We start from the raw sequence: 26,178 nt of genomic DNA, 5'->3' as shown, positions 1-26,178 counted from the left end.
GAGGACTTCCCTTCTGCATCCAATTTTGAGCTGCCTGCAGACATGTAAGGTGCTGATTTGGGCTGAGATGTCAGACCAAGAGCCTCCTTTAGGCTTTCCAGAGGCAGCTCCTGTTCCCATGGGTGCTTTGGACAGAGAATAGCATTGTTCTGGGAGCTGCAGTTGCACTGAGAGAATTTATACACAATGACAAATCCCTCCTGTCCTGACCCTTCCTGACTCCTGGACAGGGGTATCTGTAAAGAGCCATTTATTCTGCAGTGAAGGGGTAATCTCATAATAACCAGGGAGTTCCTCCAAGTTCCTGGGAGTACCGGGTGAATGTTGCAAGTGCTGCTGGCTGAAACGCTGCAAACACAAATACAATGGAAGCTCTGAAGAAGGCAGAGCAGCTCAGCACCCACAGTCCATGTTTATTTTCTCCAGAGATGAAGGGGGGACTGCAGGTCAGCAGGAATTGTGCATTCTGACTGGTATTTATTGACTCAGAAGTCCTTGCTGACAGACAGACAGACAGACAGGCAGGGAAGGGTTCCATTACAGTGACGTCGTTTCTTTCCTTCTTCACCCCTGAGGCTTTTGCTGCTGACACTCTTTACACATTGCTGTGGCTTCTCCAGCTGGTGCTGGGGCAAATGGCAGCTGCCTTTCACCTCGCTGATGCTGGAAGCCTGGGTGTCCCTAGGGAACGTGACTGTCAGGCTTTCAGTGACATGCTGCAGCACATCTATCAGAGATGTAACAACAACAGAGAGCTTCATGTTAAGCCTTCCCTCTGAGACCTGGGTTAAGACTGGAGGTCTGGGTCAGATGCTGAAGGTGAACTCTGGGTGGCTACTGGGGGTCAGTGTACAGGGTCTGTGTGAAAAGGAAATGTATCCCTGCACTGTGCTCAGCCCCGTTTCTACCTTCTATTCCCTGATGCAGTCACTGCTAATTAGTCTTTGATTTCCCTACTCAAATATTGTGCTTTAGGAGAGATTTGAGTCCTTTCTGTGAGTGATGCTATGACACTCTGAGCAGCCTCTGTTCAAGCCAGGGCTCATGACTTCAATACTTTTGATTTCTAATATGGTTCTTTTTGGATTTAGAATCACAGAATCATGGAATGATTTGGGTTGGAAGGGAACATAAAGCTTATCCAGTTCCTGCCACAGGTAGGGACACCTTCCACTAGACCAGGTTGCTCAAGGCTAGATGCTTATGTCTGTTGCTGGCTGTACAGTCACCTATGCTTTTAGCCACATAGGGTAGCCTTTCTTAATGAGCCCTCACTGGCAATGCAAGGTACTGTATCTTTTATCCTTTGTCAGAACAGAGAAGCAAAATGTCCATGTTTAAATAGGATAAATTCTTTCTCTTGTCCCCACACCTCTCCACTGTTTTTTAAGATGAATTATCTCACTTTGAGTCCAATAAACCAAAGGTGGCAATTTCTAAAGGGTGCAGCAGGCTGGGGTACAGGATATCTGGAATGTTTGCAGCAAAGCAGTATCAGATGGATCATATCATAGGTTCTTTACTCACTTTAAAAACATCATGTTTGCAGCATGGGTAAATGAATCACTTGCTTAGTGAAAGTTACATTAGGGATGAGAAGAAGTGCAATATGAAGGTGACTTTTTAGATTCAGCCTTTATGAATATGCCATCTCTGAGAATACAAATGTATATGAATGAGAACCCAAGCGTCAGATAATTCAGTGCACTTCTTGATTGCCAGCGCAAGATTCCGTGCGGCAGTGCATGTTTTATTTTAACAGTCTTAAATGATGAGGTATCTTCCACATTTGGATTCGGGCTGTTTTTTTAGTAATGTGATTCATGCAGCGAGGCGTGGCTGCAACACTTTCTGTTCTGCGACAGAATGCTTCTTACATCACCTATCGTATATGGAATTCTTTTCAGGCTCTCCCTCATTAAAAACGGATGCTTAGATCTCCTGCCTCTCTAATGTACAGGCGCAGATCTAGGCATATTTTCACTTTGAAAAGATTTCCTCTCCTTTTCATTAATGACAGCTGTACAGTTGCCTAAGGACTGAGGAGATTTCCCTCTACAGTGCTGGATGTTTACTGTCTTGGTCATCTCTTTGTGGACAGCCACAATGGTTTTGTTCCCCTGGTGAAGTCCTTTAAGCATAACCTGTTTTCCCTAATGTGGCTTTCCCAGTAAATAGGAATAAAGAGGATGAGGGGTTCAGTATGTGTACAGATGCCAGTGATGGGATGGTATTACAAGGGAGGGAGTAACTTAACCATTGAGTCTTTCCTGAGGGCTGACTTACACAACGGGGATTCCCCAAGCTAATTCCTGTTACAATAAGAGCACATACATAGAAACAAAGCAAACCTTATTTTAAAAGCAAACTTGATGTTTACCAGTCTGTTACATGATTGGCTCACTGTACCTTTCTTTTCTCAATCTTTAATCCACTACTTTTCTCAGCTTTTCCCATGCGGTCCATTGTCCTTATATCAGTAGATGCACAGTACAAGGGGTGTTCTTATTAGATTGGAATAGGTTCCCTGCCACTGAAATGTACTGTGCATGGGCCAGATTCCTGTGTGAGAACATCTTGGACATGACAACCATGCACAGGGAAGATGCTGACATCAAAGAGTGAAGGTTACCCATTTAACAGGAGCAGGCAGAGATGCAAACATGTCCTGGATTTTGAGGTGAAACATTTTTGATCCTGTGCAAATGTCTTTAAATCAGTTACGTTTGATCTCTAACTCAGATCCTATTTAATCCCTTCGAAGGACACTCCATTGTGTTTTCTTTCTTCTATCCTGTCTCGGTCAAAGTGCCACCATAGCTCATTCAGCCACCATGTCAACCTTTGATCATAATTTTGCTCAGCACTTCTTCAGAGCCTGTGATTGTGTGTCTGTTTGTGCTAGCTGTATTCTAGAAACAGCTGCTTTTGCTGTTTATTCACCTTTACCTGTAGCTAGATCTTAATTTCTCCTTTCAAACCTCAGTAAACTGCACTCAGCTTAGCTATCTCTGTTGCTGCAGGAGAAACAGACTGTAGTTTTGCCATCTACCAGTGAATCCTCACCGATGAAGAATGCTGACCACAGAGACAACCTACCCATGTGATTTTCCGCAGTCACTATGAGACAGTAATATGAGGTATTATGATATGTATACAATGTGATGCACCTAACTGATTCTCCACATAAATATATACTCACAATTTTGTAGTTTTATAAGTTTAGATACCTTAACTGATCCTGGATATCCACAGATACTGGATGCTATGTATGTACAGAAAGAAACTAAGGTTTAGTTATAACTGGAAACTAAGTAAATTTTCCCTGGTGGGATCAAGTTTGTCTTTCAATGATGCCAGAGCACTCTTGTATATATTAACACACATTAGCTAAGCATATTAGCTATATTTCAACAAATTGAAATGGAACCAGACAGTAGCTGGTTTCCTTTGGGCTTGCACATACTTGTTATGTATTTAGGTCCTGCTCTGGACAAACAGAGCTCAGTGCAGTAACATATTTCTTTTTGCTAGCTTTGTACTTCACCTGATGGATTCTGGAGGACCATGAGCTTCCTTTCTTTAAGACATTTCAAGAATGGCCAAACTGTCTCTTGAAAAATAAATATTTCCTGACACTTGGTAAGTCCAGTCCATTTCTTCCCATACTCTTCTGAAGGTCCTCAAGGCATATGTATGGAGATTATAGGCTTTGTGGGTTGTTCTCATGCACAGTGCCACCAAGTAATCTATGCAGTCCCCATTACCAAAGAGACATGTAAGTGACATGATGGCATGTGATAGGACACATCAGGACATGATGCATATCTGGGAACTTAACACAAAGACTCAAACTGACCTCAGCAGAAAGGGGTGAGTCAGTGCTTTCCCAGGGCATAATGCACTCCAGCCATACCTTGTGCCTCCTTCAGCACATTGCCCGTGCCCTTGTGCCAGATTCTTCAAGCAGGCAGGATGGCCCAGGTATCCTCTGAGTCGTAGGGATTTCTGGATCGTTAGTTCTGCCACTCTTCCAGTGCTGGTACAGAGGCCACAGTGCAACACAGACTTAGTTTTTGTACATGGATTCCCCCCACTTTAAGCTATGCTGGTTCAGCACAATCAGCACAAAAAAAATTAGTAGGAGTTAAAAGATACTTTTCTAAATAAAAGGAAAAAAACCCTCAATCCTTAAGAGATGCATCTGAGTTGAAGATAGAAATACAGATATGAAGAATGAAGAAATAATGTTGCAGCCTGCTCATTTTATTGAGCGTTAGTGCATTTTGACATACATGGGGATAGGGGAAAAAAATTGTTAATTAAATCTTGTTATCTAAAATAAGTAAGGCTGCACCCACCTAATGCTGGACAGAAATGCAGTTTTTGTCACAGGATCTTGAGCATGCGTGTTTAAATTGGAAAAACCAAAGCTTTTAGGCTCAGGTTTTGCAACATAGTTCAGTTGCATTATAAATTGGGAATGATGAAATCTGAAGTGGCAGATGATTGTTATTGATGCTTTTCTTTAAAGGCTTTACTGTGTACCCTTTATTCTAGCTTTCCTTTTGTGTGTATCTTGTGTGTCCCTACTTTATTTCCATGTCTGTCATCTGAACCTAACATGCCTGCTATTAACATGCAGTGTTAGTACTATAGACTCAATTTTCAGCAGGGCAGCACAAAACCGAAAGCAGATGCCTTTGGCTTCCACTGGAATTCGGCACCTCTGAAAATCAGGCACTCATGTTTTTCAGTTGAAGGAGCAGATCCCTTTCTAGAAAATAACGCTTTGCATTTACAATTGAAAGAACATCCAATCTCGGTAGGTTTTCAAGTACCGTGTGTGCTGCGCGGTGTTTGCACAGCAGTCTGGCAGCCATTGCTAGGGAGCATTAAGCAACAAGATCTTGTAGTGAACAGTGGAATGATTTTTTATTTAGAGATTACATAACTCTAACAAAATGGAAACCAGCCCCTGCGCTTCACTGCAGCCCAGAACTTTCTCTTCCCAGATGGAGGATGACCTTTAATTGTGTCAGTTCCACCCCACATCCTCAGAAAACAAGGGCAGCTGCTTCACACATGAAGGGAAGCAGGGACTGAAGCAGCCATGTTGATCAAGGATAGATCATGACTGAGGTAACTTTACAATAGCTGCATGAATGAGACCCCATCCGTCAGTCACCTCTGTGAGAGTCTCCAGGCAAAAATAATTGATCTTAAATGTCACAAATGGACCAGCTCCCACCTGGCTCTGTCCCTTTAGTGGCCGCTGTGGTAGCAATAGTGACACATACAGAAAAGCTGCCTTGGGTCACGGTTAACCCATGGGGGATCACTCAGGGTGTGATGCTAGCAGTGCAAAGAGGGACACTGCACTGGAGATGCTCACTTAGCAGCAGTGGTATGGCAGGATTGGTGGAGAGCTGATGGTGCCCATGGGGTCAGTCTGCTGAAGGAGGAATTGCCATGTTGACTTCTTGCAACTGGGACTCCTGGCAAAGACAGAGAGAATAGAAACCCACTGATACTTCTGCCATGAGTTAATCAGTACTCCCATACATGCTCTATTGATAATTGTCCTAAAAACTCCAACACCACTTGTGATCCTCTATCTTTCACTCCTTTTCTTCCAGCCACTCTCCTAAATCTGCAGGTTTTTGAATCTCTTTCCCTGTTCCTTTAATGTCTTCATGGTGCTGAGGGGGTGGGTAGGCAGGAGGTGCTGGGACCCCTTCTGTGGAGCAGCTGTGGTTGCTTCCTGAGGATGTGTGAGAGTTGGGAGAGATTGCGAGGCATGACTTTTTGCTGTATGCTGAAAGGCTTTCTCCATCAACCTGAAGAAGGACCTGAGAAGTGGTGAAAAGGTATAGAGTTGTCATCCCCAAAACAAAAGCGATTGCACAGTTGGGAATTAACTGGGCAGTGTCTGGGTCCTCTGATGAACTGAGACAATTCCATTACCCACAACTTGCCGTAAATCAGCAAGTCCTCTGCTCTGAAATAAGCATTCAGTGTTTGAGCTGCTATTCCTTAAAGTTCGCGGCTCTCGATCAGAGAAATGACTTCAGTGGTTGGCATGGAGTCACAGCAGTAAAGACGTTATCAACTCTCTTGACAAAGTTGTCACTGAATGCAGTCACATGCTAAAATACAGTTTGAAAATAGGAATTCACTTTGACTGTTTATGTTAACTTTCTGTGAACAGTCAAGCGGATTACTTTTATTGACAAGAAAATCTGTAAAAAGTCAATGTCAGAGGTACATATGTGTGCATTTAAGTAAACTAGTTTTAAGTTCTCATGCATAGGCATTCAGTTTTGAAGTGCTTACACATTCCCCCAGCCAAAGGAATGGAAACAATACAATGTGATTTATCTGACCAATCAAACCTAACCCAGACAGCTGCAGCGCAGGCTCTCCTGCTGGCTGCTGTTTCCTTGTGGCAGAAGAAGAGAGCAGACGCCTTGGATGACTGTATTTCTGTTGTGAGCTGGTCACTTGGCTCTTCTTGCTGATGACTCAGAAGCTAGAAAAAGCACAACCTGCCTCGAAGGGTCCAACGTGAAAAGCACAGGAGGCCACTAAACCTGGAGCTCACTGAGCAGCTGCCTGTTGGTGGTATTCACCAAATAGGCCTTTGGTTTCTGTGTTTAGATATGAATATGTTGATAGGCAGCAATGTGCATGTTGTACTGAATATGAAATCCACCCCCCCTCCCAATTGAGTCAAAATCATTAAAAGGAGTGTTGACAAGTTCTAGGCAACAAGTAGCATATTAGGACAAAATGGTGCAAAATCTGCCGACACTTGGTGTCACAGTGTTGTTCTCATGTAACATGGGGACACATGACATCCTCACTGAAATAACAGCTTCAAGCTATACCTGGGTAAAGCTCCTGTGTGAAGATTCCTGTGAAAATTCAGAAATGAAATACAGAGACCTCATTAAAAAGACAAAAAACACCACTAAGAGCCAACACCTAGATCACACAACGATATGCCAGAATGGCAGCAAAGTTGCTGCCAAGCCTGAAGATGTCTAAATTCCCCACAGGGCTATACCCTTGCCAGCAAAGCTCTGTGTGATCTTGAAGGTCTGCTGCCGAGTGCTTAAATCTTGACTGTATTAGATAGCACAGCATGTAACCTGAAAAACCTCAAGAAGAAAATCAGTGTGGTGTGAGTGGGAATTCCCTCGCGCACCCTTCAGGTTTCTGTGATACAAGGAAAATCCATGCCTGGAATTCAGGTAGCTTGTCCTGCCACCTCCTGTGCTGGTGATCCCACCTGGCAGCGCAGGTTAGTTCATAGCTCCCTTGCCACCTCTTACTTGTCTTTCATGGAATCACAGAATGGTTGGGTTGGAAGGGACACCTTCCACTAGAGCAGGTTGCTCCAAGCCCTGACCAGCCTGGCTTTGAACACTGCCAGGGATGGGGCAGCCACAGTTTCTCTTAAGCAACCTGTGCCAGTGCCTCACTGCCCTCACAGGGAAGAACTGTATCTAATCCTTGTATCTAATCTAGATCTGTCAGTTTAAAGCCATTTCCCCTTGTCCTGTCACTAAATGCCCTTGTAAAAAGTCCCTCTCCAGATTTCTTGTAGGCCATGGATGTTTCCTTCACCTTCCTGTATTCCAGGGAGTGTCTGCAGAGGATTCAGGAGAAAACGTAACCTGAGAATAGATCTTCAGTATTTTCAAGGGGCACATCCAGGTGTGGATTTGGAACAAAATTGGTCCTCAAGTCGTATACTTAATCAGCTCTGGTAGCGTGACCTGCTTGCTGTCTAAAGTGTCTTTTCAAACAAAGATCTACCTTTAAAACCAAACAATTTAGAAATGGTAAAAAGTGTGTTTTTCCCCTCTTTAAACCAGACATCAGACCCAGATCACCGTGAATGCGGTGATTTTCGGTCTGTCACTCCACCCTCCTCCGGTTTCAGCAAAACCCGAGTGCAGCCCGACGAGCCCGTGGTGGGAAGAGATCATTCCCCGGGGCACAGCTGCGTGTGTAAGCCCCCGCACGGGGATCGGGTCCCGTTTGCTCCCGGCCGCCCCCTGGTGGCGCGATGCGGCCCGGCCTGGCCCTGTCGCGACGGTGATTGCGGGCGGGCGGGCGGCTGTGTCCTCACGGGGAGCTTCTGGTGGCAGCGGCGGACATGTGCAGCGCACGTTTGGTTTGTATCTTGTTCGGGGCGGGCGTGTGAGCGGCACGGTGGATCCCACACGTTTTCTCAATCTGGACCCCAAGCAGGTAGGATTGACAGCTGGAGAAAACCATCTATTCCAAGCGCTAAATAGGTTATCCGCCATCCGTAAGAAAGAAAAGCAGTGAGCTTTAGAACCGTGCCTCCCAGCCATGCCCTTGGTTTTGACTTTGCCACTGGCAAGGCTGAGTGCCTGACCCCTGCTAACGTGCGGTGCCTTTAATAAGGAGAGGGAGGGAAGTAATTTTATACTCAGCGTGTGAGTGATTCATGTTCTCAGAGGGGATAAAAATGTTATTAGAAAATTCTCCTGCCAAATGTGTGGCAAACGAAACCAATTTATTAATGCTGTGGAGGCAATGTGTGAAATTGGGATAAGAGGTGAGGTGCGGTCTCACCCCTGTGCTTACCGTGGCAGAATGCGCTGCGAGACAAAGGGCTCCTGTCCTCAGGGGATGCTGCTGTTGTGACCACAAGCACTAGCAGCAAGCAAAACGTTTCAGCTCAGATGCACTTCAAAGTGTTGTTGGGGGTTGGGGTGAGAGATATAGAGTCTGAAAGAGCAGATCCTGATCATGAGCCATCAAACTGCTGCTTGAAACCTGTATAACATTGTCAGGACACCTCTGAAAATGCTTTTATTCTTTCCATAGTTCAAGGCTTCCTCTTCATTTAGGGTTATTATTTACTCTATTATGTGTTAAGCAGTCTCAGTGTGCTCTGTGTTGAACAAGACACAAAACAAAACCAGTCCCAGACCCCAGAATACTCCCAGTTTGAAACAAGGTCCATGCAAGTAAAGCATGGTTTTGGAACCAAACAAGAGGTCCAGACATGGCCCATGCTTTTATACTAATGTATTTTACATACGATATTGGTGAAGGTGACCATATGTTCCTGAAGTACCTACAAAGCAGGTGCTGTCCCATTGAGAAAAGCAAGGTGAAAGAAGTTTATATTGAAGTGACTCCTGAAAGGTCAAGAGTCATTTGCCTGGTGCCCTAAAATGAAGAAGTCTGTCTCCATCCCATTAACTTTTGCTTTCCTGACAATGCTGTGTTTGCTGCAACTGAGTAAGACTCAGTTGGAGCATGAAACAGCATGAATGGAGAATTAAGCAGGATGAGCAAGTCTCAGCTCTGTATCTTTAAACCTCATATGCAAATAGCATCATCTGCTTGTTTTCAGCACCTGGAAGACATCAGCATCCGGGCAAAGAACGGTCAGGCAGAGCATGTCAGGATAGAGGAAATCTGAGGGGGAATTTCCGCCTTGAAAATCTCATCCTCTCCAGAACAGGATGTGTGCTTCATCAAATGGTATCTGACTTCAAATTATCATGAAAGTAGACATGCTCAGTTCTTCTGGATTCCTTTCTCTTCCTGAACAGCCTCCAAAACACATACTAATAACTCCATTTCTTAGTTGCAGGTATCTAGAAACATGGGCCTTGTTCAATCAGACCTTGATTTCACTGTGGCGATCATCATTTCCAAGGTGTTTTGTTGCCTTATTCTATACTCAGAAACAAGGCTGAGGATTGTTCTGATAAATTTCTGGGGAGCTATAACCCTCCTATTAGCTCGGTTGGCCCATCCAAGTCCAATCTTTCCACTCACCTTTCATTCAAGAAAGCACTTCTCATATTATCTCCAGACTGGCAGTAAGGCAGAAGAGGTGAAGTCAAGCTTTGAGCAAAGAAGATAAATGTATTCACAATATTCCCAAACAAGAAATGTGAAAACTGTCTCTTGTTCTTTCATGAGGAATCATAGAATCATAGAATGGTTTGGGTTGGAAAGGGCTAGGGATCATTTTAAGATCATCCAGTTCCACACCTTGCCATGGGCAGGGATGCCTCACACTAGGCCATGTCACCCAAGGGTCCAACCTGGCCTTGAATGCTGCCAGGGATGGAGCATTCATCACTTCCTTGGGCAAACTGTGCCAGTGTTGATGAAAGATTATAAGGAATACTATTTAGCTACTATAGTCAAGCACACACACAGTATGAATGAATGCATATCTTTTTCATTAACTTCATGGACTTAATGGACTTGACGTCTAAATAAAGTTGGGCAGATTTATCTGGTCTCAAAACTATGGTGTATTTTTTTTCTTCTAATTATGGTTGGTTTTTGTTGTTGTTGCTGTTTTTTATTTTTTTTTCTTTTCAGTCTAGTTTCTATTAATGAACCTTGTACTGGTAATTTTATTCAGATATGGGATTTTTTCAAGCTTCCCTCACCTGCCATTGTACCACTTTCTACCTGCCATTGAACCAGCAAACTAATTCCACCAGATCTTAACATTATTTGTATTTTGTCTATAGCAGGGATAAATGAATCAATTTCTAACATAATATTATCATTTATTAGAGTAAGTCAGAGAGCACAGCAGCTCAGCTACAGCTGAGTGATCCAGAAGCTGAATTAATTGTTGGGGTTAGTAGAAAGTGCCCACAGTCATCTGTCAGGCAGGTTTCTCCTTCTAGCTGTGTTTATGCTTGGAATCAAAAGGTGAAGTTTGCACAATCAGTGTCCCAGTCCCTGTACTCCACATTGTCAGATTGCAGCATTCACCTTTCTTGCCATTGCACACAAATCCTTTGAAGAGTGCGGTAACTGTAGCTGATTGTCAGAATGTAATATTCTTAAGTAGAGTCCAAGGTATCTAACATGTAAAAAGCCATAAATAAATAAAGGGTACCATTGATTAACAGAAAAAAACTATTCAAACTCTCTCTATATGTCAAAGTTCCCAGCTTCATGAGAGTCGTGTCATACTCCTAATCCAAGTGCCACTGTGTTTTCGCCTTCACAAGATAGTCATTGTTGCAAGTTTCTGGTTCCCATGTCTCTGAACTTTGTGGATGAGCTTCTACATACTCTACATTTTAGGAACATCTTTGAGAGTCAAAGCTCAATTCCAGCATTTGTCCACCTTCTTTATGGCGGTGACCTTAGAAATACCTGGCTGTGGGCTCCTTCAGGTGTTACAGCCAAGGAAAACTCTTAGGCACTTATTACACTTTGAAATACATCCAAGTATATGCTTGCCTGGACAATGGATGTACTTAGTATTTTCTGACTGATCAGCCATTTCTGTATATTCTTTGAGCCCTTCAACAACATAAAGAACCCAGTACATTTGATCGATGAACTTTCTCGAAGGGTCTTCGAAGCAGGTAGAATCTGTAGACAACCTAGGCAAAGGATACTGGTTCCTAGGTTAAGGCAAGATGGACACATGGAACTGCATCTCAGAAGATAAAATCTGAGATGAATAGGCTGTTCAAACCATTCTCCAACAACCTGTTAGCCATATTCCCACCGTATTTTTTCTGCTCTCTTGCTAACATGAAACTATCAGTACAATCCATTCAGCCATCAAGGAAGCCAGGAAATTTTCCCTGTTGGTAGAGGAAGAAAAGTCTTCTTTGTGGCATCCCTGGAAAGCACTGTGTTACATCTCATGAGATCTAAGAATTTACAGTCTGTTGCTAGTTCTGGAAATGCATTCCCTCAATAGAATCACAGAATTAGAATGGGTTGGGTTGGAAAGGACCTTAAGAACATCCAGTTCCAACCCCCTGCCATGGGCAGGGACACTTCACACTAAACCATGTCACCCAAGGCCTTGTCCAACCTGGCCTTGAACACTGCCAGGGATGGAGCATTTACCACTTCTCTGGACGACCTGTGCCAGCACCTCACCACCCTCACAATAACGAGCTTCTTCCTTATATCTAACCTGAACTTCCCCTATTTGGTTTAAACCCATTACCGCTTGTCCTATTACTACAGTCCCTGATGAAGAGTCCCTCTCTGGCATCCGTGTAGGCCACCTTCAGGTACTGGAAGAATAAAAGCTGTTGTTTTCTCAGTTCCAGTTTGCAGACCTATTATATGAATTGGCTAACGCGCTGCTAAAGTCTATCACGAGTGAATGATTACAGACGACTATAGTCTGAATAGGAGTAAAGACAATAGAAGACAAATAATTTAATGAATTCTGCAATAAGGGAACATGATTGGTATCTTGTAGTAGTTTAATTTTGGTGTCTAATAATGACACCAAAGAACTGAGGCTCTTCCACTAATAGGCTTCAAAAGTGGCTTCTTGAATGAATTCTCTGGGGTTAGTGAAGAGCTTAAGCTTACCTTGCCATCTCCCCATCAGCAAGGAAGCACTGATAAGGGGGTCTCCTCAACAGTTAGTCATTGTTATGATGAGTATCTGGAGTTAGTATCTCTGAAATATTGTCACTTGTGTCAGCTCTAGGTGAAACTGGCTAACCTGTTCAAGCAACACTGTAAGAATGAAAAGAATAGAAAGGAAATTATAAGCAAGCTAACATCAGAATCTTCCATCTTCCTCTGCAACAGCCCAATTGTCCTTGTAAGCCTTGCTTCCTCAGGCAGCAGTTTTAGTTCAACCTCTGAGCGGCAAAAGCACCCAACAGTCTTTTCTGCCACAGTTTGATAATTCACTGATGAAAAGGACAAATAACCAGTTTCTGATGTCACCTGTGCTGGTGTGGCAATCCTCTGGAGCTCTGCTGAAGTCACTGGAGTTACTCTGTATTTGCACTGGTATGAGCAGATCAAAACATAGCCTCATTTGAAACTTCCTTTTTAGGGAAGCATAAGAATTTCCATTTTGTATTACAATACTGAATTGGGAGTTGTTTATTATTATACTGTTATTATCCTATGGCCTAAGTGTTAGTGGGAAGAGTCATTTCTCAATGTGATTTTGTATTTCCTGGATCTTTGGATGTCTCAGCCACGGTGCTTTAGCCAATAACAGTGCAGATGTGACTGAGCTGTAACAGCCTGATGGTATTGCTTTACCACATAAACTGTGATTTTCAGTTGTGTAGCCTATCGTTTGCATTTGTTGTTGTTTGCAGCTGTGTGACAGCAGAGCTCTTCACAGTGTGCCAGAACTGTTTTCATCTTGGACGTTAACATTTTCACAACAGGACTGGGTGATTTTCGCTGGAGCTAGTTTGCTTTCGTAGGTACATGCATTCATGTACATACCCTATTGTGCCTTCTCCACTGTTCTGCAAGTCCATTTAATGCTGATCTTTGAATCACAGAATAGTTTGGGTTGGAAGGGACCTCCAAAGGTCACCTAGCGATCACCTAGCATTGTGTTTTGAAAGAAGCTGAAGGAATTATGAAGACAGGCTGAGAAAGCTGGGGCTGTTCAGCCTGGAGAAGAGAAGGCTGCGTGGAGACCTCATAGCAGCCTTCCAGTAACTGAAGGAGGCCTATAGGGATGCTGGGGAGGGACTCTTCATTAGGGACTGTAGTGATAGGACAAGGGGTAACGGGTTAAAACTTAAACAGGGGAAGTTCAGGTTAGATATAAGGAAGAAGTTCTTTACAGTAAGGGTGGTGAGGCACTGGAATGGGCTGCCCAAGGATTTGTGAATGGTCCATCCCTGACGGTGTTCAAGGCCAGGCTGGACGGGGCCTTGGGTGAGATGGTTTAGTGTGAGGTGTCCCTGCCCATGGCAGGGGGGTTGGAACTTGATGATCTTAAGGTCCTTTCCAGCCCTCACTATTCTATGATTCTATGACTCTATAATTAGATTTTACATGGGTAAAACTGAAACCAACGATTTTGATCAGGGAAATGTGTCTGCAACAAAGAGTCCTTTGCACTGTTAGATTAATATAAATACAACTCTTAGTGACTGCCATCTCTCCTAGCACTGGACTGGATGACATTGGAATTGATATGCTACAACTGAGTGGAAGGAAAGAATGCAAGATAATAGGAATAACATGTTGCTGTCTTGGTAGGATGCTGAGCATTGTAAATCAGTGTGGACTTCAGCCAGAAACAGTCTTCAGCCCCTGCTGAGAGTGTCAGCAGCACAGAGTTCCCCAAGTTTATGTCCCTTTGCACAAAAGTTGTGCAAATTTGAGCCCTTCCTCTCTGGTTCAATAAATTCTGAAATAGAGAAATCTTGATTCTCCATTTCTGGAACTGCTGATTTAAATCTCTGGGGATTTGGTTGGGGTATTTTTGGGGTTTTGGTTTTTTCTTGTTGTTTTTTTTTTTCCCCGTGTATGTTTCCTCTTAAAATGTCTTCAGTTGGATGAAATAAAATTGTTTTTCTACAGTGTATTGGCAGAAACAGTAGAACATCAGTCATAGAATCCCAAGGTATTTTCAGCCACTGCTAAAAGCATGTTCAGATACGCTGAAAATGGACAGTAAGAGCTGATGCTGGACTTAACAACAGCTAGTAACACACTGTCTTCAGATGAAATGCATCACCCTACATAAGGTTAAATAAGGTATTTAGAAGGCAGTTTCTTTATGTTTTTGCTTCTGTTTTGAAAGAGCATGCCCTTTGTGGTGAACTCTTCGGGTGAAATTCCACAGTCCCCATCTGGAGTGTCAATAGAAGTGGAAATCCTTAGGTGGTGAAAAGTGCTGTATCTGTAGCTGGCAAAAAGTCAGGTGAATAAACATAATTTCCATGACAAACATAACCCATAGTCAATGAATATCATGACTGAGCAGAATGTGGTCAATTTATGTGATACCATACTGGGATCTCTCCTAGACTCCTTCTTACCTGTTAGGTTTCTTCCTTTTAGGTTCATGTCCAGTTTCCCTCTCTTTCAGGATGTAAATGTTACAGCCTGCAGAATCCTTGTTTAGCTGTCACACAAAAGATGTTCCTGAGATTGTAGGAGGTGCAACTTAAATATATGGTCTGAAAAAGAACTGGCTTGATCTATTAAATCCCATAGGTAGTGAGCTGTCAAAGTGTTCTTATTGTGCAGTTCTGCATGAGGCTGACACAGCATACCTACCCCTACTCTGCTGGAATAAAGTAGTTTTTTTCCCCTATTTTGAGTTAATGGAATCCTATGCTCTAGTAGGACAAAGAAAGAGTGTAGCCCTGGTGTGATGAAGTCTCTTGGTTGGGAAGCAGTAACTCAGAAAGGAAAGTCCAGCTTGTGAATGACTGTACGACCTTTTGGTGCAGTGCTATGGCTGAGTGACCCCAGTGAGTGATGGCTGGGTAGTCGCTGAGTGTATAAACAGACAACACTGGATAAAGAGATCAGATTTCCTCTGCAAACAGCACTGGTGATATGTATCTGACACTAGATGTGTGCCCGGTTCTGCTGTCTACACTTCAAAAAGGTGATGAAAAAATGGCAAGGGTTTAGAAACAATTGCAAATATGACTGCAAAGGGAGTCTTCATAATGAGAGAGCAGCTCAAGTGGAAGTTAGGTGAAAGCTCAATGGTGGTGGTAGGTAACTGTGTGGACAGGAGATTTTGATCAAACAGCTTAGGCGAAGGCACAAATGACAGAGACTGAGAGTTTACGTATTGAGAGATAGACAAATCCACACTGAAAATCAAGTTCAGACAGTTATCACGGGGCCAAAGAATTGCCTGAAAAAACTCATCAGCAAATGCAGCGTATTTTTCATTACTAGAAGTGACCAGGTAAATTTACGTTATGGCTGTCTGTGTGCCCAGGAGACGTTCTCCAGCTTAGCAAGAGGTTTTCAGGTTTTATAGAAGATTTCCGTGCCTCTTACCGCACTGGAAGTCAAGATAACCTCACAGTTTTTTCCTGTAGCCATAAAATCTATGTGCCTACCTGCTTATCTGCTTGTTTAGCATGTGGGATTGCTTATTCTTCTTTGGGGGGGGGGGGGGAGTTGAGCACAATCCTGAAAGCTGAGACATTTTTCTACTAAGAATCTACAGGAAGAGTGAATTAAAGTCACTGGGCTCACTATTCAGATTCTCGCCATAAACAAAGAAGCTTGCCTATGCTGATTTCAGTTTTGTTCTTGCCTGAAAACGGCGCATTTGGCAAATAACTGGGATCTTGCTGCTGCTGCTGCTTGTGTCTTCACCTCACTCCTCAGTTTCTTCGGGCCAACTGCAGCTGTTGTGTGGGTGCTGAGCAGCTCGGAAAATAATTATTTGGAACTCAACAGAGTATTGTGTGTGAGCAATGAATTTATTGCCAAGAATATGCATAAAATAAATTACTGCCATGAGCTGTTTAGAAATCCTTACTCTTTTTTTTAGCTATGGCATCTCCTTATGCAGCTTGGCCACTGCTGGCAGGCTGGAGCTCTGGCAGGGACTGGGTGTACCTGGGCAGGAGACTGTGACTTGGAATGTGACAGCAGGAGGCTGAAAGAGGGAATCAAAGGGGCTGGCTGAAAGGCTGAAGCTAGGTTTTGCTCTGGTGTGGGGCCAAGGTGATTTGTGAGGCAGGCAGCTGTGAACAACAGGATGAGGAGAGAAGGACCAAGGTGAGAAAGAAGTAGGACAGAGATGCATAGTAGGATGGCTTAAAAGGACCAAATTGGAAGGAAGTGTCTTCATTCATTTACAGGATCTGGGTTGAGAAGTGAGAATCATGAATTCCTGCTTTAATCACTTCCCTGCGAATAATACTGTGAGAGGGCTTACTCTCTATCAGGTGTTTGACAACACATTTTAGAGCATGTTGGTTGAATCTCTTGCTCCTGTTGATGAAGCATACATGTGCCAGTAGTGTGCCACGCTTTTGTGGTTCTAGGTTTTCAGTGTGAAGGTGAAACTTTGAAAGAAAAGATGTCATATGGTTTTGTAATTAATGGTAGAACCATAGTGTGCATCCACACTATGTAGGCAGCATAAAAGAAGGCACACTAATTATTTCTGACCTCACATTATCTGTCATTGCAATGGCTACTTGTTTTTTAGTAGTGTTTTTATAACAACATCTTTCAGTTTGTTGGCTAGTATGGTTCAGCTTGGCAGATAACCCGAGTCTCTAATCTAGTAGGTGGTGACTGCTTTCTGCAAGACTTCTGCCTGAGCATGCTGGTGTTGCAACTCAGCCTCTGCTGAAATCCTCAGTCTGCCTTCATTTTCTCATACTCTTATCATTCTCTTTCTATGGCTTCCCTGAATCCCATCTGTCCAAACCAACGCATGCCGAATTCTGCTGCCCATCTGTTCGCCTACACAGAGAAGCGTGACCACATCCCCACAGCCTCAACCAATTTCATTCACTTCCTGCTGTCTTTGGATTCCAGATAAAGCTTTTTTTTTTAAGAAACCTTCCCCTAATCTGTCCACTTACTGATGCTGGTGTGTGTGCTTTTATTTAGAAGGAGGCTTTATCACAATTGGCTGTGTTGCCCTCCTAAAAATGACTGTGTAAGTTTGTGAATTGAGACCATGGGAAGGGCATGCATTTCTTTGTGTCTGTTCCCATTATGCATTCGGTCCTGGTGTCTCCACATTTCAGTTATCGCCTGGTTTCATCAGGAAGTTCTTGCATCAAGAATTTGCATTTGTCCATTTCTATGTTAGCAGTAGCATCAAATGCCCCACTCATCAATATGTCCCTGTTATGCTTGATGTTATATGAACACATGAAAATACAGCCTCTTCCCCAAATTGCTTGCAATATGCTAGCACGACATGCCTCATATCCCTGCAGCAAGCAGCTCTCATTTTATTCCCTGGTATAGATGCCTTCAAAATCAACATAATCTGGAGGCAATGGATGATTTTACCTAGGCCATCAAACCTGTGTTTGTTGCTGATAACTATGGTTCACTATTCAAGCATACCCAGGCAAAATGGTCTGGATTCAGAAGCCTTTGTATCCCAGCTCTTACTTTTCCGTACACATTATTCTATAACATAAGTCCCTGATCTATGGACATTTGTTTTATAGCCCTATGTAAAGTACCATGTGTTTTACAGAACAGAACAATAGTGACAGCCACATATTCAGTCAATGTGGTTTGGGATTTCGATGTCTTTCCTCCCTCTCTTTGTTTCTCTTCTTTAGGTCACTGTATTGATTTCAGAACTGGCATATCTCAGCAAGTTACATGTAATGGGTCTCTGCTTTACCTGGGAGCTCCTGGAGTCCTGTGCCAAGAGTCTGTCACAAATTAAAGACACGCAGTTTATAGAGAAGATAAACCCAGCAAAGTGGTAAAATTTAGCTTCTTTTTTTGCAGTCACAACATCCAAGCAATGAGTAAACCCACCAGAATACCTGTCTGGCAACATACACCACTGTTGTGCCGATCTGTAAGCCAAAGTTGGACAGTGAAAGCAGGACACCATTGCCTGGGAAACCAAATAAATAGAAGCACACAGCCATCCATCACTGCCATCTGGAAAAGATTGGGCTGAACGTCTTCCTGTCAGGATCTGCTACAGTATTTATTTGTATAGCTGAGCTTTGACTTTGGGGATTTCAGCAAAATATTCCTGTCAGCAGTGATCCAAAGGGAAGATCTGGGCCTGATTGTCAGCCTGGTGTTAATTCCTCTGGTCAATTTTGCAAAATTATAATTGTAACTAATAGTTGCATTTCTTTTTTTCACATGTAGAGACTTCACATGTGTGGAAACAACATGCAAGAGATGATCTCATTTTGGCATTATGTGCACGTGTTACCAAAGCACCGTGAATGATCATGAGTTGGTGACATGTACAGGTGTAAATGATTCATGATGGATGAGTTTGCTCCTCCAGTGTGTGTCTAAACCTGGTAAGAAGAAACAAGTTTTTTGCTTAACACAAATAGTTTACTGGTTCTCCTAACATCAGAAGATAAATAAAAGCTGAAAGATGAAGTTATTTTAAACATTCAAAATGGGAACATCTGAATGTACTAATGTGCAAGGAGCTTGTGAATCAGATATAAGTAGTTCTGAGGTTAAGGCTGAGCTAATGGATGTATATTGCAATGCAACAAACCAACCTTGAAATTTAATAAAGAGATACTTAAAACTGAAGGACAGCATGAGGCGTACAAGATACACAGAACAGATGAGGGTAAAGAAGCACTTTTTGGTTGCAACACTGCAATGAAACATACATTCAGGTATTTAAGTGGGGACACAAGAATAGGAAACAATGTAAACGTGCATTTGCTTCTAACCACCAAGGCAGAAGACAGTAAGAATAAAATGTTCTCAGACCAGCAAATGCCACAAAATGCCAAGTTTAGGGAGGAGCATAAACTTTATGTATGCTAATAAGTGTCAGAAATTCCCTTTAGTCAAAGAAGGACTAAACAGTTTCCTAAACTGAACGGGAAAAGTAAGTTTATTGTTCAGAAGGGAGGGTGTCTAGTCAGTGAAGACACTGTCTGGTATCTGTTTTGCCATCTGAGAGAGCCAGAGAGGATGGGAGAGGCAGAGAGTAGTTTGGCACCAGGATTCAGGAGGTTCTGCTGAGAGAGGACATGGAGCAAATTACTGAATTCACCAATGGAGTGAAGAAGTAAAAGAAAGTTAAAAAAAAAAAAGTAACAAAAAAAATAGAGGGGATAAAAGAAGATTAGAAAATATAGGACCAAACCCTCAATCCAATGTTCATCGGATTTAATTTAGTTAAGTTAGCTCCATTTGACTTCCATGGGAATTTATAGGAATAAAACCACAGTAAAGCAGAACTGGGGCATTGCAATTTTGATTCTAACAGATGAAAGAACAAGCACTGAAAAAAACTGGGTTCCTCAGTGGAAGAGTAATGGCAGCCATGTGCCTATGTATTGTCCTTTTCTGAATGGACGTAGTGAGCCTGACAGTAAATTAGTTCTTCCCATCAGTGTCTTCAATTTTACACCCTCGTGCTACTGTTAAATGTGTGAGAGCAGGGAAATCCAGAGCTTTTACGCAGATGGCCTTGCCTTCAGTATATCCCTGAGGATTCCTGTGCTCTGGGAGAAGAACCATTTTCCTTCCTGGGACAGCTGTGTCCTTCTCACAGCCCTCCTAAAAAGAACCATGAAGACATCCTCACAGAGTTTGCCTTTCCCCCGAGCCTTCTCTTGCAGACCCATTGTAATTCCATCACAAAGAGCTAGCATTCCTTCATGCAAAAAACATTTTCAGAGAACAAAAAGCAGGCAGCATATGTAATGAGGGGATGTTCTGAGACAGGAGGTTTGAAACGCAACTGATCTGTAAATGAAAATGTTGGGATAAAGAACGTCAAAGCAAGACCTGGTAATGTTGGGATAAAAACGGTCAAAGGGAGAGGAGAAGATTGGCAAAGGAAGAAGAATGGGTTAATGCCTAACCTAGATTCTTTAATTTTTCAAAGGGACAGGAAGGAAGAAGGACAAACCACTCAGGGAACATTAGCTGTTGAACTAGGTCTCAAAGTATAGCCCTTGGAAGGGTGGTTTCAGGTAATGGGCAACTTTTAATGTAATTTTTTATTTCTTGCATTATGGATGGCATTTTCTAGACGGGAAATGAAAACGCAGTGTGCTTATTCCGTGGGACGAAAGGCAGAGATTTAATGAGCACATTCCGAGAAAGAACCAGTAAGAGCCATGAACAGAATTCAGGAGTCAACACTCTTTAGTGGGCAAAGCTGAAGTGAACATATCTGAGAGTAAGAGCCACCATTAAGGTAAAAAAAAACTCTTGCTGCAGAAGACCTTGGTCTGGTCAAAACAAAGTGCTGATGATTTGCAGGAGACTGATTTGTAATAGATTTGATCCAGAGTACATGCAGACAAGGATTTTCCTAACCTTCCAGCTCTGTGCTAAAACTGTCATTCTTTCCAGCTGAGTGACAGTGTGTGCTGCCACAGTTTGCAAGAGCAATAATACATAGATGAAGAAATGAATTAAGTAATAAACGAAGGTGGAATTATACGCTTCCAGGCGTAAAAGGCATATAATTTCCATATTATTTTACAGGAATTGTTATGAAACCACCAGACTTGAAAGCAATGGCATGAGAGCAGTAGATGAAATTTCCCCAGTGACTGGCTTGCTTTCCGTGGAGATGGGACTTTGGCATTCTATGAATAAAATGTAGAAACTCTTGTCTTTATTGAAGCTTAACAGAACAACAACAAATGAAAGCAAGTAGGAGAATGGAAAATGAGAAGAAATAACATTAAAAATTCCCACAGCTGCTGGACTATGGCTTTATGTTGTTGGGATAATAACTCAGGGACTTTTATCTATTGTGGTGATACATGTGCTACCAATGCTTAGATATTTAGATGGATGGATGTTACAGAAATGCTAAAAACATCACACCTGCTTTCTATATTCACTGTCCTTCTTACTGGGAGGACTCAGTCTAAAGATGTCAGACAGCACTGCATCTGCATTCCTTGGATATACTCCATCGGAGGAGGCAGCAGGTTTATTTCTCCTTAGCTCTCTGGAGATATCATGATGCACAGTTATAACTTTGTGGTTGTATTGTTAGCATGTCCCTCCTCACTTCAGCTCTTGTCTCTTCCTGGGCAATGATGCCTTCTTTGACTGTTTTACTGGCATGTAGTAGCTAGCTCACAGTGTCCTGCAACACAGAACGCATCATTAGGTCTTCTGAGTGCAGATGTCTTTTCATTTTGTTATATTATAGTCTGTCTCAGATTTGGAAAAGGGGAGCATTGGGATTGTCCTAAAATCTGACTGAACTCCCACTGTGCCTTTTCACCTCTTTTCATGCTGCTAATTCGTAATATTTACCTGTGTGTCTTGTGATAGATAACACTTTATTTGCTTTGCAGAAGGGATTGTGTATCTCATCCTTTGCCCATAAAAGCAGAGTGGTTTATTTTTTACAAGTCTATAGAAAGACAATAAAAATATTAAAATCTATTATTTTTAAGTATATTTCATGACTTTTAAGTGAGTCACATAATTTTCTTGCATTTGAGTCTCTGAACTCTGTGTTTGGCAATGCTTTAGTGTGAAACTAAAGGGTAAATTTTGCTGTTGGTTCCTAGAGGTGCAAAACTATACTATGTAGTGCTCAGATCAGTTGACTTGAGCTCTGCTAACAAACATAATTTCATTTTATTTCTCTAAGCTGCCTCCAAATATGCTGTATGCATTGGTTCTACGAGGGAGGGATTTCTGTCATTTTAGAAGAAAGATACACAGGAAGTCTCTGGTGAAAAGCAAGGGGGAAAAAAAGAAAGTTGCTGCTTGAACACAGGCTAGATTTTGCTTTGATGGAGCCGCAAAGAATTTGAGCACATATGAAGAACGTCTTCTGAAAGTTTTTAGAACCTAAGTAAGGCGTACCTCACCCCTTCAAGCATTAACGCAGAGCAAGCCCTCATGTCCCATTTGGTACATTAGTGCATCAAGCACCTTCAATTTATGACTCTGATATGTCTCAGATACCTTCTGTTCAATTATCTCCTTCAAACTAGGCAGCTGTCCTTATTCTAGGACATCTTTAAATACAGGAAGACGAGAAAGGCAGAAGACAAAAACTACAGCTTCTATCATTCTACTGACAATGATTTTAAAGTGATAGAAAATGAAGGGGGAAGCAGGAGGCTGAGTGAAAGCAAATGTAGACCCCATCATCAAAAAGAGGAGCAAGATTGATGCTAGTGAATGCTGTGGCTGTCTCAGATGGCATGCAGGCTACCAGCTGGACTGTTAGCTGTGGTACACATACATTGGTTGTTTTAAAACAAATATTTGTGATAACTTCTTGCAAACATTTTTCTCATTTCTTGAGTCATACTCCATGAACTGGGGCTTCTAGGCCAGGAATTGTTTAAGAGTCAGGAGTAGAGCTGGTAGATATTTTTTACCTGAAAACAATTTTTTGGATGAAAAATGGCCTCTTTTGTGAAACCCTCTGTATTTAATGAAAAACAGAAAGCAAATATGTTCTTCGACTCAAAGTTAAGAGTAAATATCATCCCAAGGCAGTGTGAGCTCCACATGAAGGGGGAAATCAAAGAGTAGGAAAGCACACACACTCCCTAGAGCTTCTTTCACTCAGAACCTGTCATTTCCTCCATAGGGGTGCTTAATTTAAACTGGTACAGGATGCGAATCTTGAATACAGAGGGCAAAAACAGTTACAGGATGAAGACCAGAGCTGTTGAATGCCTTATCGGAGAACATCAGCTAAGGGCTGAACATAGTTGTCTTCAGATCTAGCGAACATGGCCTACCTGTTTGAATGACTTGCCCATCCAATGATACCTTCTAGGTACTTTTTGTCTCAGTGTTATTCATAGTCTTCCAGTGATTCTGGAATGTTTATGGTCTGACATGGGCTCCCAAACACAGTGAGCTGTGACTGAAGCATTTTGCTATATATAAATATACTATAATAAATATAATAAATGATAATATAATAAATAGAATTACGTTCAGGTTGTCATAGTTTCTTGATGTGCTTAGTCTCTATTTAGATCTAGTAGTAAACTATATTCTTCTCTATCATTTAAGTATTTGTGTAGTAAATAGTTTCGGAGTCATATGTCATTGAACCTCTCTGTGTGTAAGCATCTGTGAGCTCTCCATGACTGAATTTAATCCCCAACATCATGCTGTGTAGGGGGTGTCAGCCTTGCATTGTACAAAGGAGTTTGTTTATTTACTAGCTTGGTGCTTTGTTTCTTAAAAACATAGTATAAGAGAGACTAATACTGTGATTGATTGCATTTCACTGATGTGCTCTTATAAGCTGACACCTTAGTTACATTACTTGTCAAGGTGAAGCATTTCAGACAGTCCCCAGAGGCGCAGATACACTGAACAGGACCTCTGGAGACTTTGGAGTTTTCCTAGGGGAAGCTTATCCTAGAAACGGTCCCTTTTCAGAGGAGCAATGAACTGAGGCCATGGATCACCTAGGAATTTAGCTGGCAGCTCTGACAGCTGTGAAATTGTCCTATCAGCAGTGTCATCGAAGGGAGTGCCACGCAGAACCTGAAAGGGAGCTAAATGACTAGGTATTCCCTATTAATTTCCTCATACTTGCTCCTGAACTGGGTCATTTCTTCCTTAATGTTGCATCGTGTTGGAATAAACTTTGTACTTTTCCCTTAAAACAGGGTCAGACATCACTGGGAGCTCTGTGCGAAGGAGAAGTTAACGTGAGGAGCATGCGCTCCCTTAGAGGCTGTCCTACACCCACTGCAGGTGTAGGATTCCTCACTGTTCTGCTGGAATGTTCTCCACTGAATTGCAAGGAAAAAGACATGCTGTGTTTGGGAAGGGAAGTCTCCCTTGCTGAGCAGTATCCACAGCTCCTTGACAAGCAATAGGAGTCTTAGAAAAGGGTTAGTAACTTGCCACAAACTTAATTTTCACTTGACTTCTAGTCTAATTGCACCTCTGATGTCCAAGGTTGTTTCACCTGCATCAAGGTGATTGTTAGACAGCCACTGGATGCATAGGGCTTTATAATGGATATGCTAAGACACATCTCTGCTTGTGCTTCATGGTAAGTTTAGTTCAATATAGATTGAGGGTCACACTCTTTATTTTTAATTTCCTTCTATTTATGCTGACATTTTGGAAAAAAAAATGCATTTTGTTGATTTATAATTTTTTTTGGAAGAGAGATTCTTATACAATGCCACTTCTGGTAAATGCAAATAAAAAGGAGCATACACACAATTGTGGGGTTTGATATTTTTGACCAACATTCCTTAGTAGTTCTTTTTTGTAACGTTTCCTTCCACACTGTGAGATATTGACCTCTTACTCCCAGACCTGAGGAAAGACATTCTGAGTTTTAGGGCTTTACCAAGAATCAGTGGAACCCTGAGGAGTCAAGGATGCTGCTGAGCCTCAGCCTGTCTGAAGTGTGGATGAGCCCTCAACCTCAGATGGAAGAAGGAACATTTGCAACTAAATGACAAAGCTCACTGGTAGCAGCCGAATGGGAATAGTTGCTGAAGCTGCAAATTGATTTTGTTTTCAGTTCAAAGCCTCTCCGATTTGCCCATCACCATCAGAAATTCTCACCTATGGGACTCACATTTTCCAGTCTGACCACTGGCCAGGTGTTTTAAGATGTGTGAGCAAAAGGGAAGTAGTAATTCCTGAGCATGAGGAGCAGTGCAAAGCCCATGCTTGCTGACTCTAGAAAGAGCAACGGAACTGCTCTAGTGATCATACAGCTGCAGACAGAGACTTCCAGTTAGCAGAGAAAACTTCTTGCCCAAAGGCAAAAGTTTGTGAGTGTCCTGATGAAAATTGGTTTGCTTTTGTCTGAATAAGAAGCACTCAGAAATCACACTTGATTTGGGCTCAGCTCATTTTAAACAGCTCTTGTGGTACTTCTAATAACAAACACCCACTGGAGCCTTTACTGTGTTCATTGTGTTTTCTATATATAAATTATTCTCATGAACTGTTTGGCATATGCAGTAGTGGAGGGCACTGTGCATGTGTATTTGAAGTAGGGGAAATAATACGGCAGAAGTAGGCAGATTTCATTGGTGCTGTAGCACTATAAGCACTGTTGTAATAATTGCTTTGGCATTCTTGAGGATCAAAATGCCATGGAAATACAAGTTATAATGTAGTTATATAAAATTAGAGCAGCAGTAAAAATGAGAGTGGGCTAGCGGCAGGAGAGGGTACATGAGAAAACAATTCCTAAAGTGAAACACGGATTAAAGGTTCATTTAAGCAGGTTGCTATGTAACTCTGGACTGACCACAAGCATGTTAAGGCAGCATTCAGCTCCTCTGTAAAACATTTGCTGGTCCACAGGAAGAGTTTGTTGCATTAAGTAATTTATGGGGTGCTAAGAAGTTCCTTAAGCTATTATTAAAAACATACAAAATCTTCCCTGGTTAGGACTCTAGTAACTCAGACTTCTAACTAAGCAGAACTGATAGGGCAGGCCTTTTGATGTTTAATGAGTTCTGAAGCAGATGTGAGATGTGATAGACAGGGGAGCTGGAGTGATTTAGTGCTCATGGAACAAAATGATGAGATCCCCTCCTGAAAAAGAAAATGTAGCTAAAAAGGACAGGGTTTTTTTCTTACCCCCCCCCCCCCAACCCTTCCTTCTCGGTGCATGTGTTTCTGATTTCCTCACCCCGTGCCTCTCAGTGCTGGCTCGTTTCCATTTAAACACACACAGAACACTGAAAACTAATTAGCCCTGGATGCAGCCACAGGAAG

The 26,178-nt window shown here is 42.3% G+C and overlaps 1 protein-coding gene across 1 annotated transcript in view; it reads left to right on the top strand.

The window, feature by feature from the left end:
- Positions 1-1,325: 1,325 nt before the first annotated feature.
- LOC134163334 (3 beta-hydroxysteroid dehydrogenase/Delta 5-->4-isomerase-like) overlaps positions 1,326-26,178 on the top strand; it is an 88,570-nt gene continuing 63,717 nt past the window's right edge. Inside the window, exon 1 of the mRNA XM_062618125.1 lies at positions 1,326-1,335. Coding sequence (XP_062474109.1) covers positions 1,328-1,335 — 8 coding nt within the window. The 5' untranslated portion in view covers positions 1,326-1,327. The remainder of the gene's footprint in view (positions 1,336-26,178) is intronic.

The sequence above is a fragment of the Pezoporus occidentalis genome, unplaced genomic scaffold (assembly GCF_034315485.1).
Source record: "Pezoporus occidentalis ecotype Australia unplaced genomic scaffold, CSIRO_AGI_Poc_V1 ctg104, whole genome shotgun sequence".
In the NCBI taxonomy this organism is placed as follows: Eukaryota; Metazoa; Chordata; class Aves; order Psittaciformes; family Psittacidae; genus Pezoporus; species Pezoporus occidentalis.
Note: the sequence above shows the minus strand (reverse complement) of the source record. Positions and strands in the feature narration are given on the sequence as shown.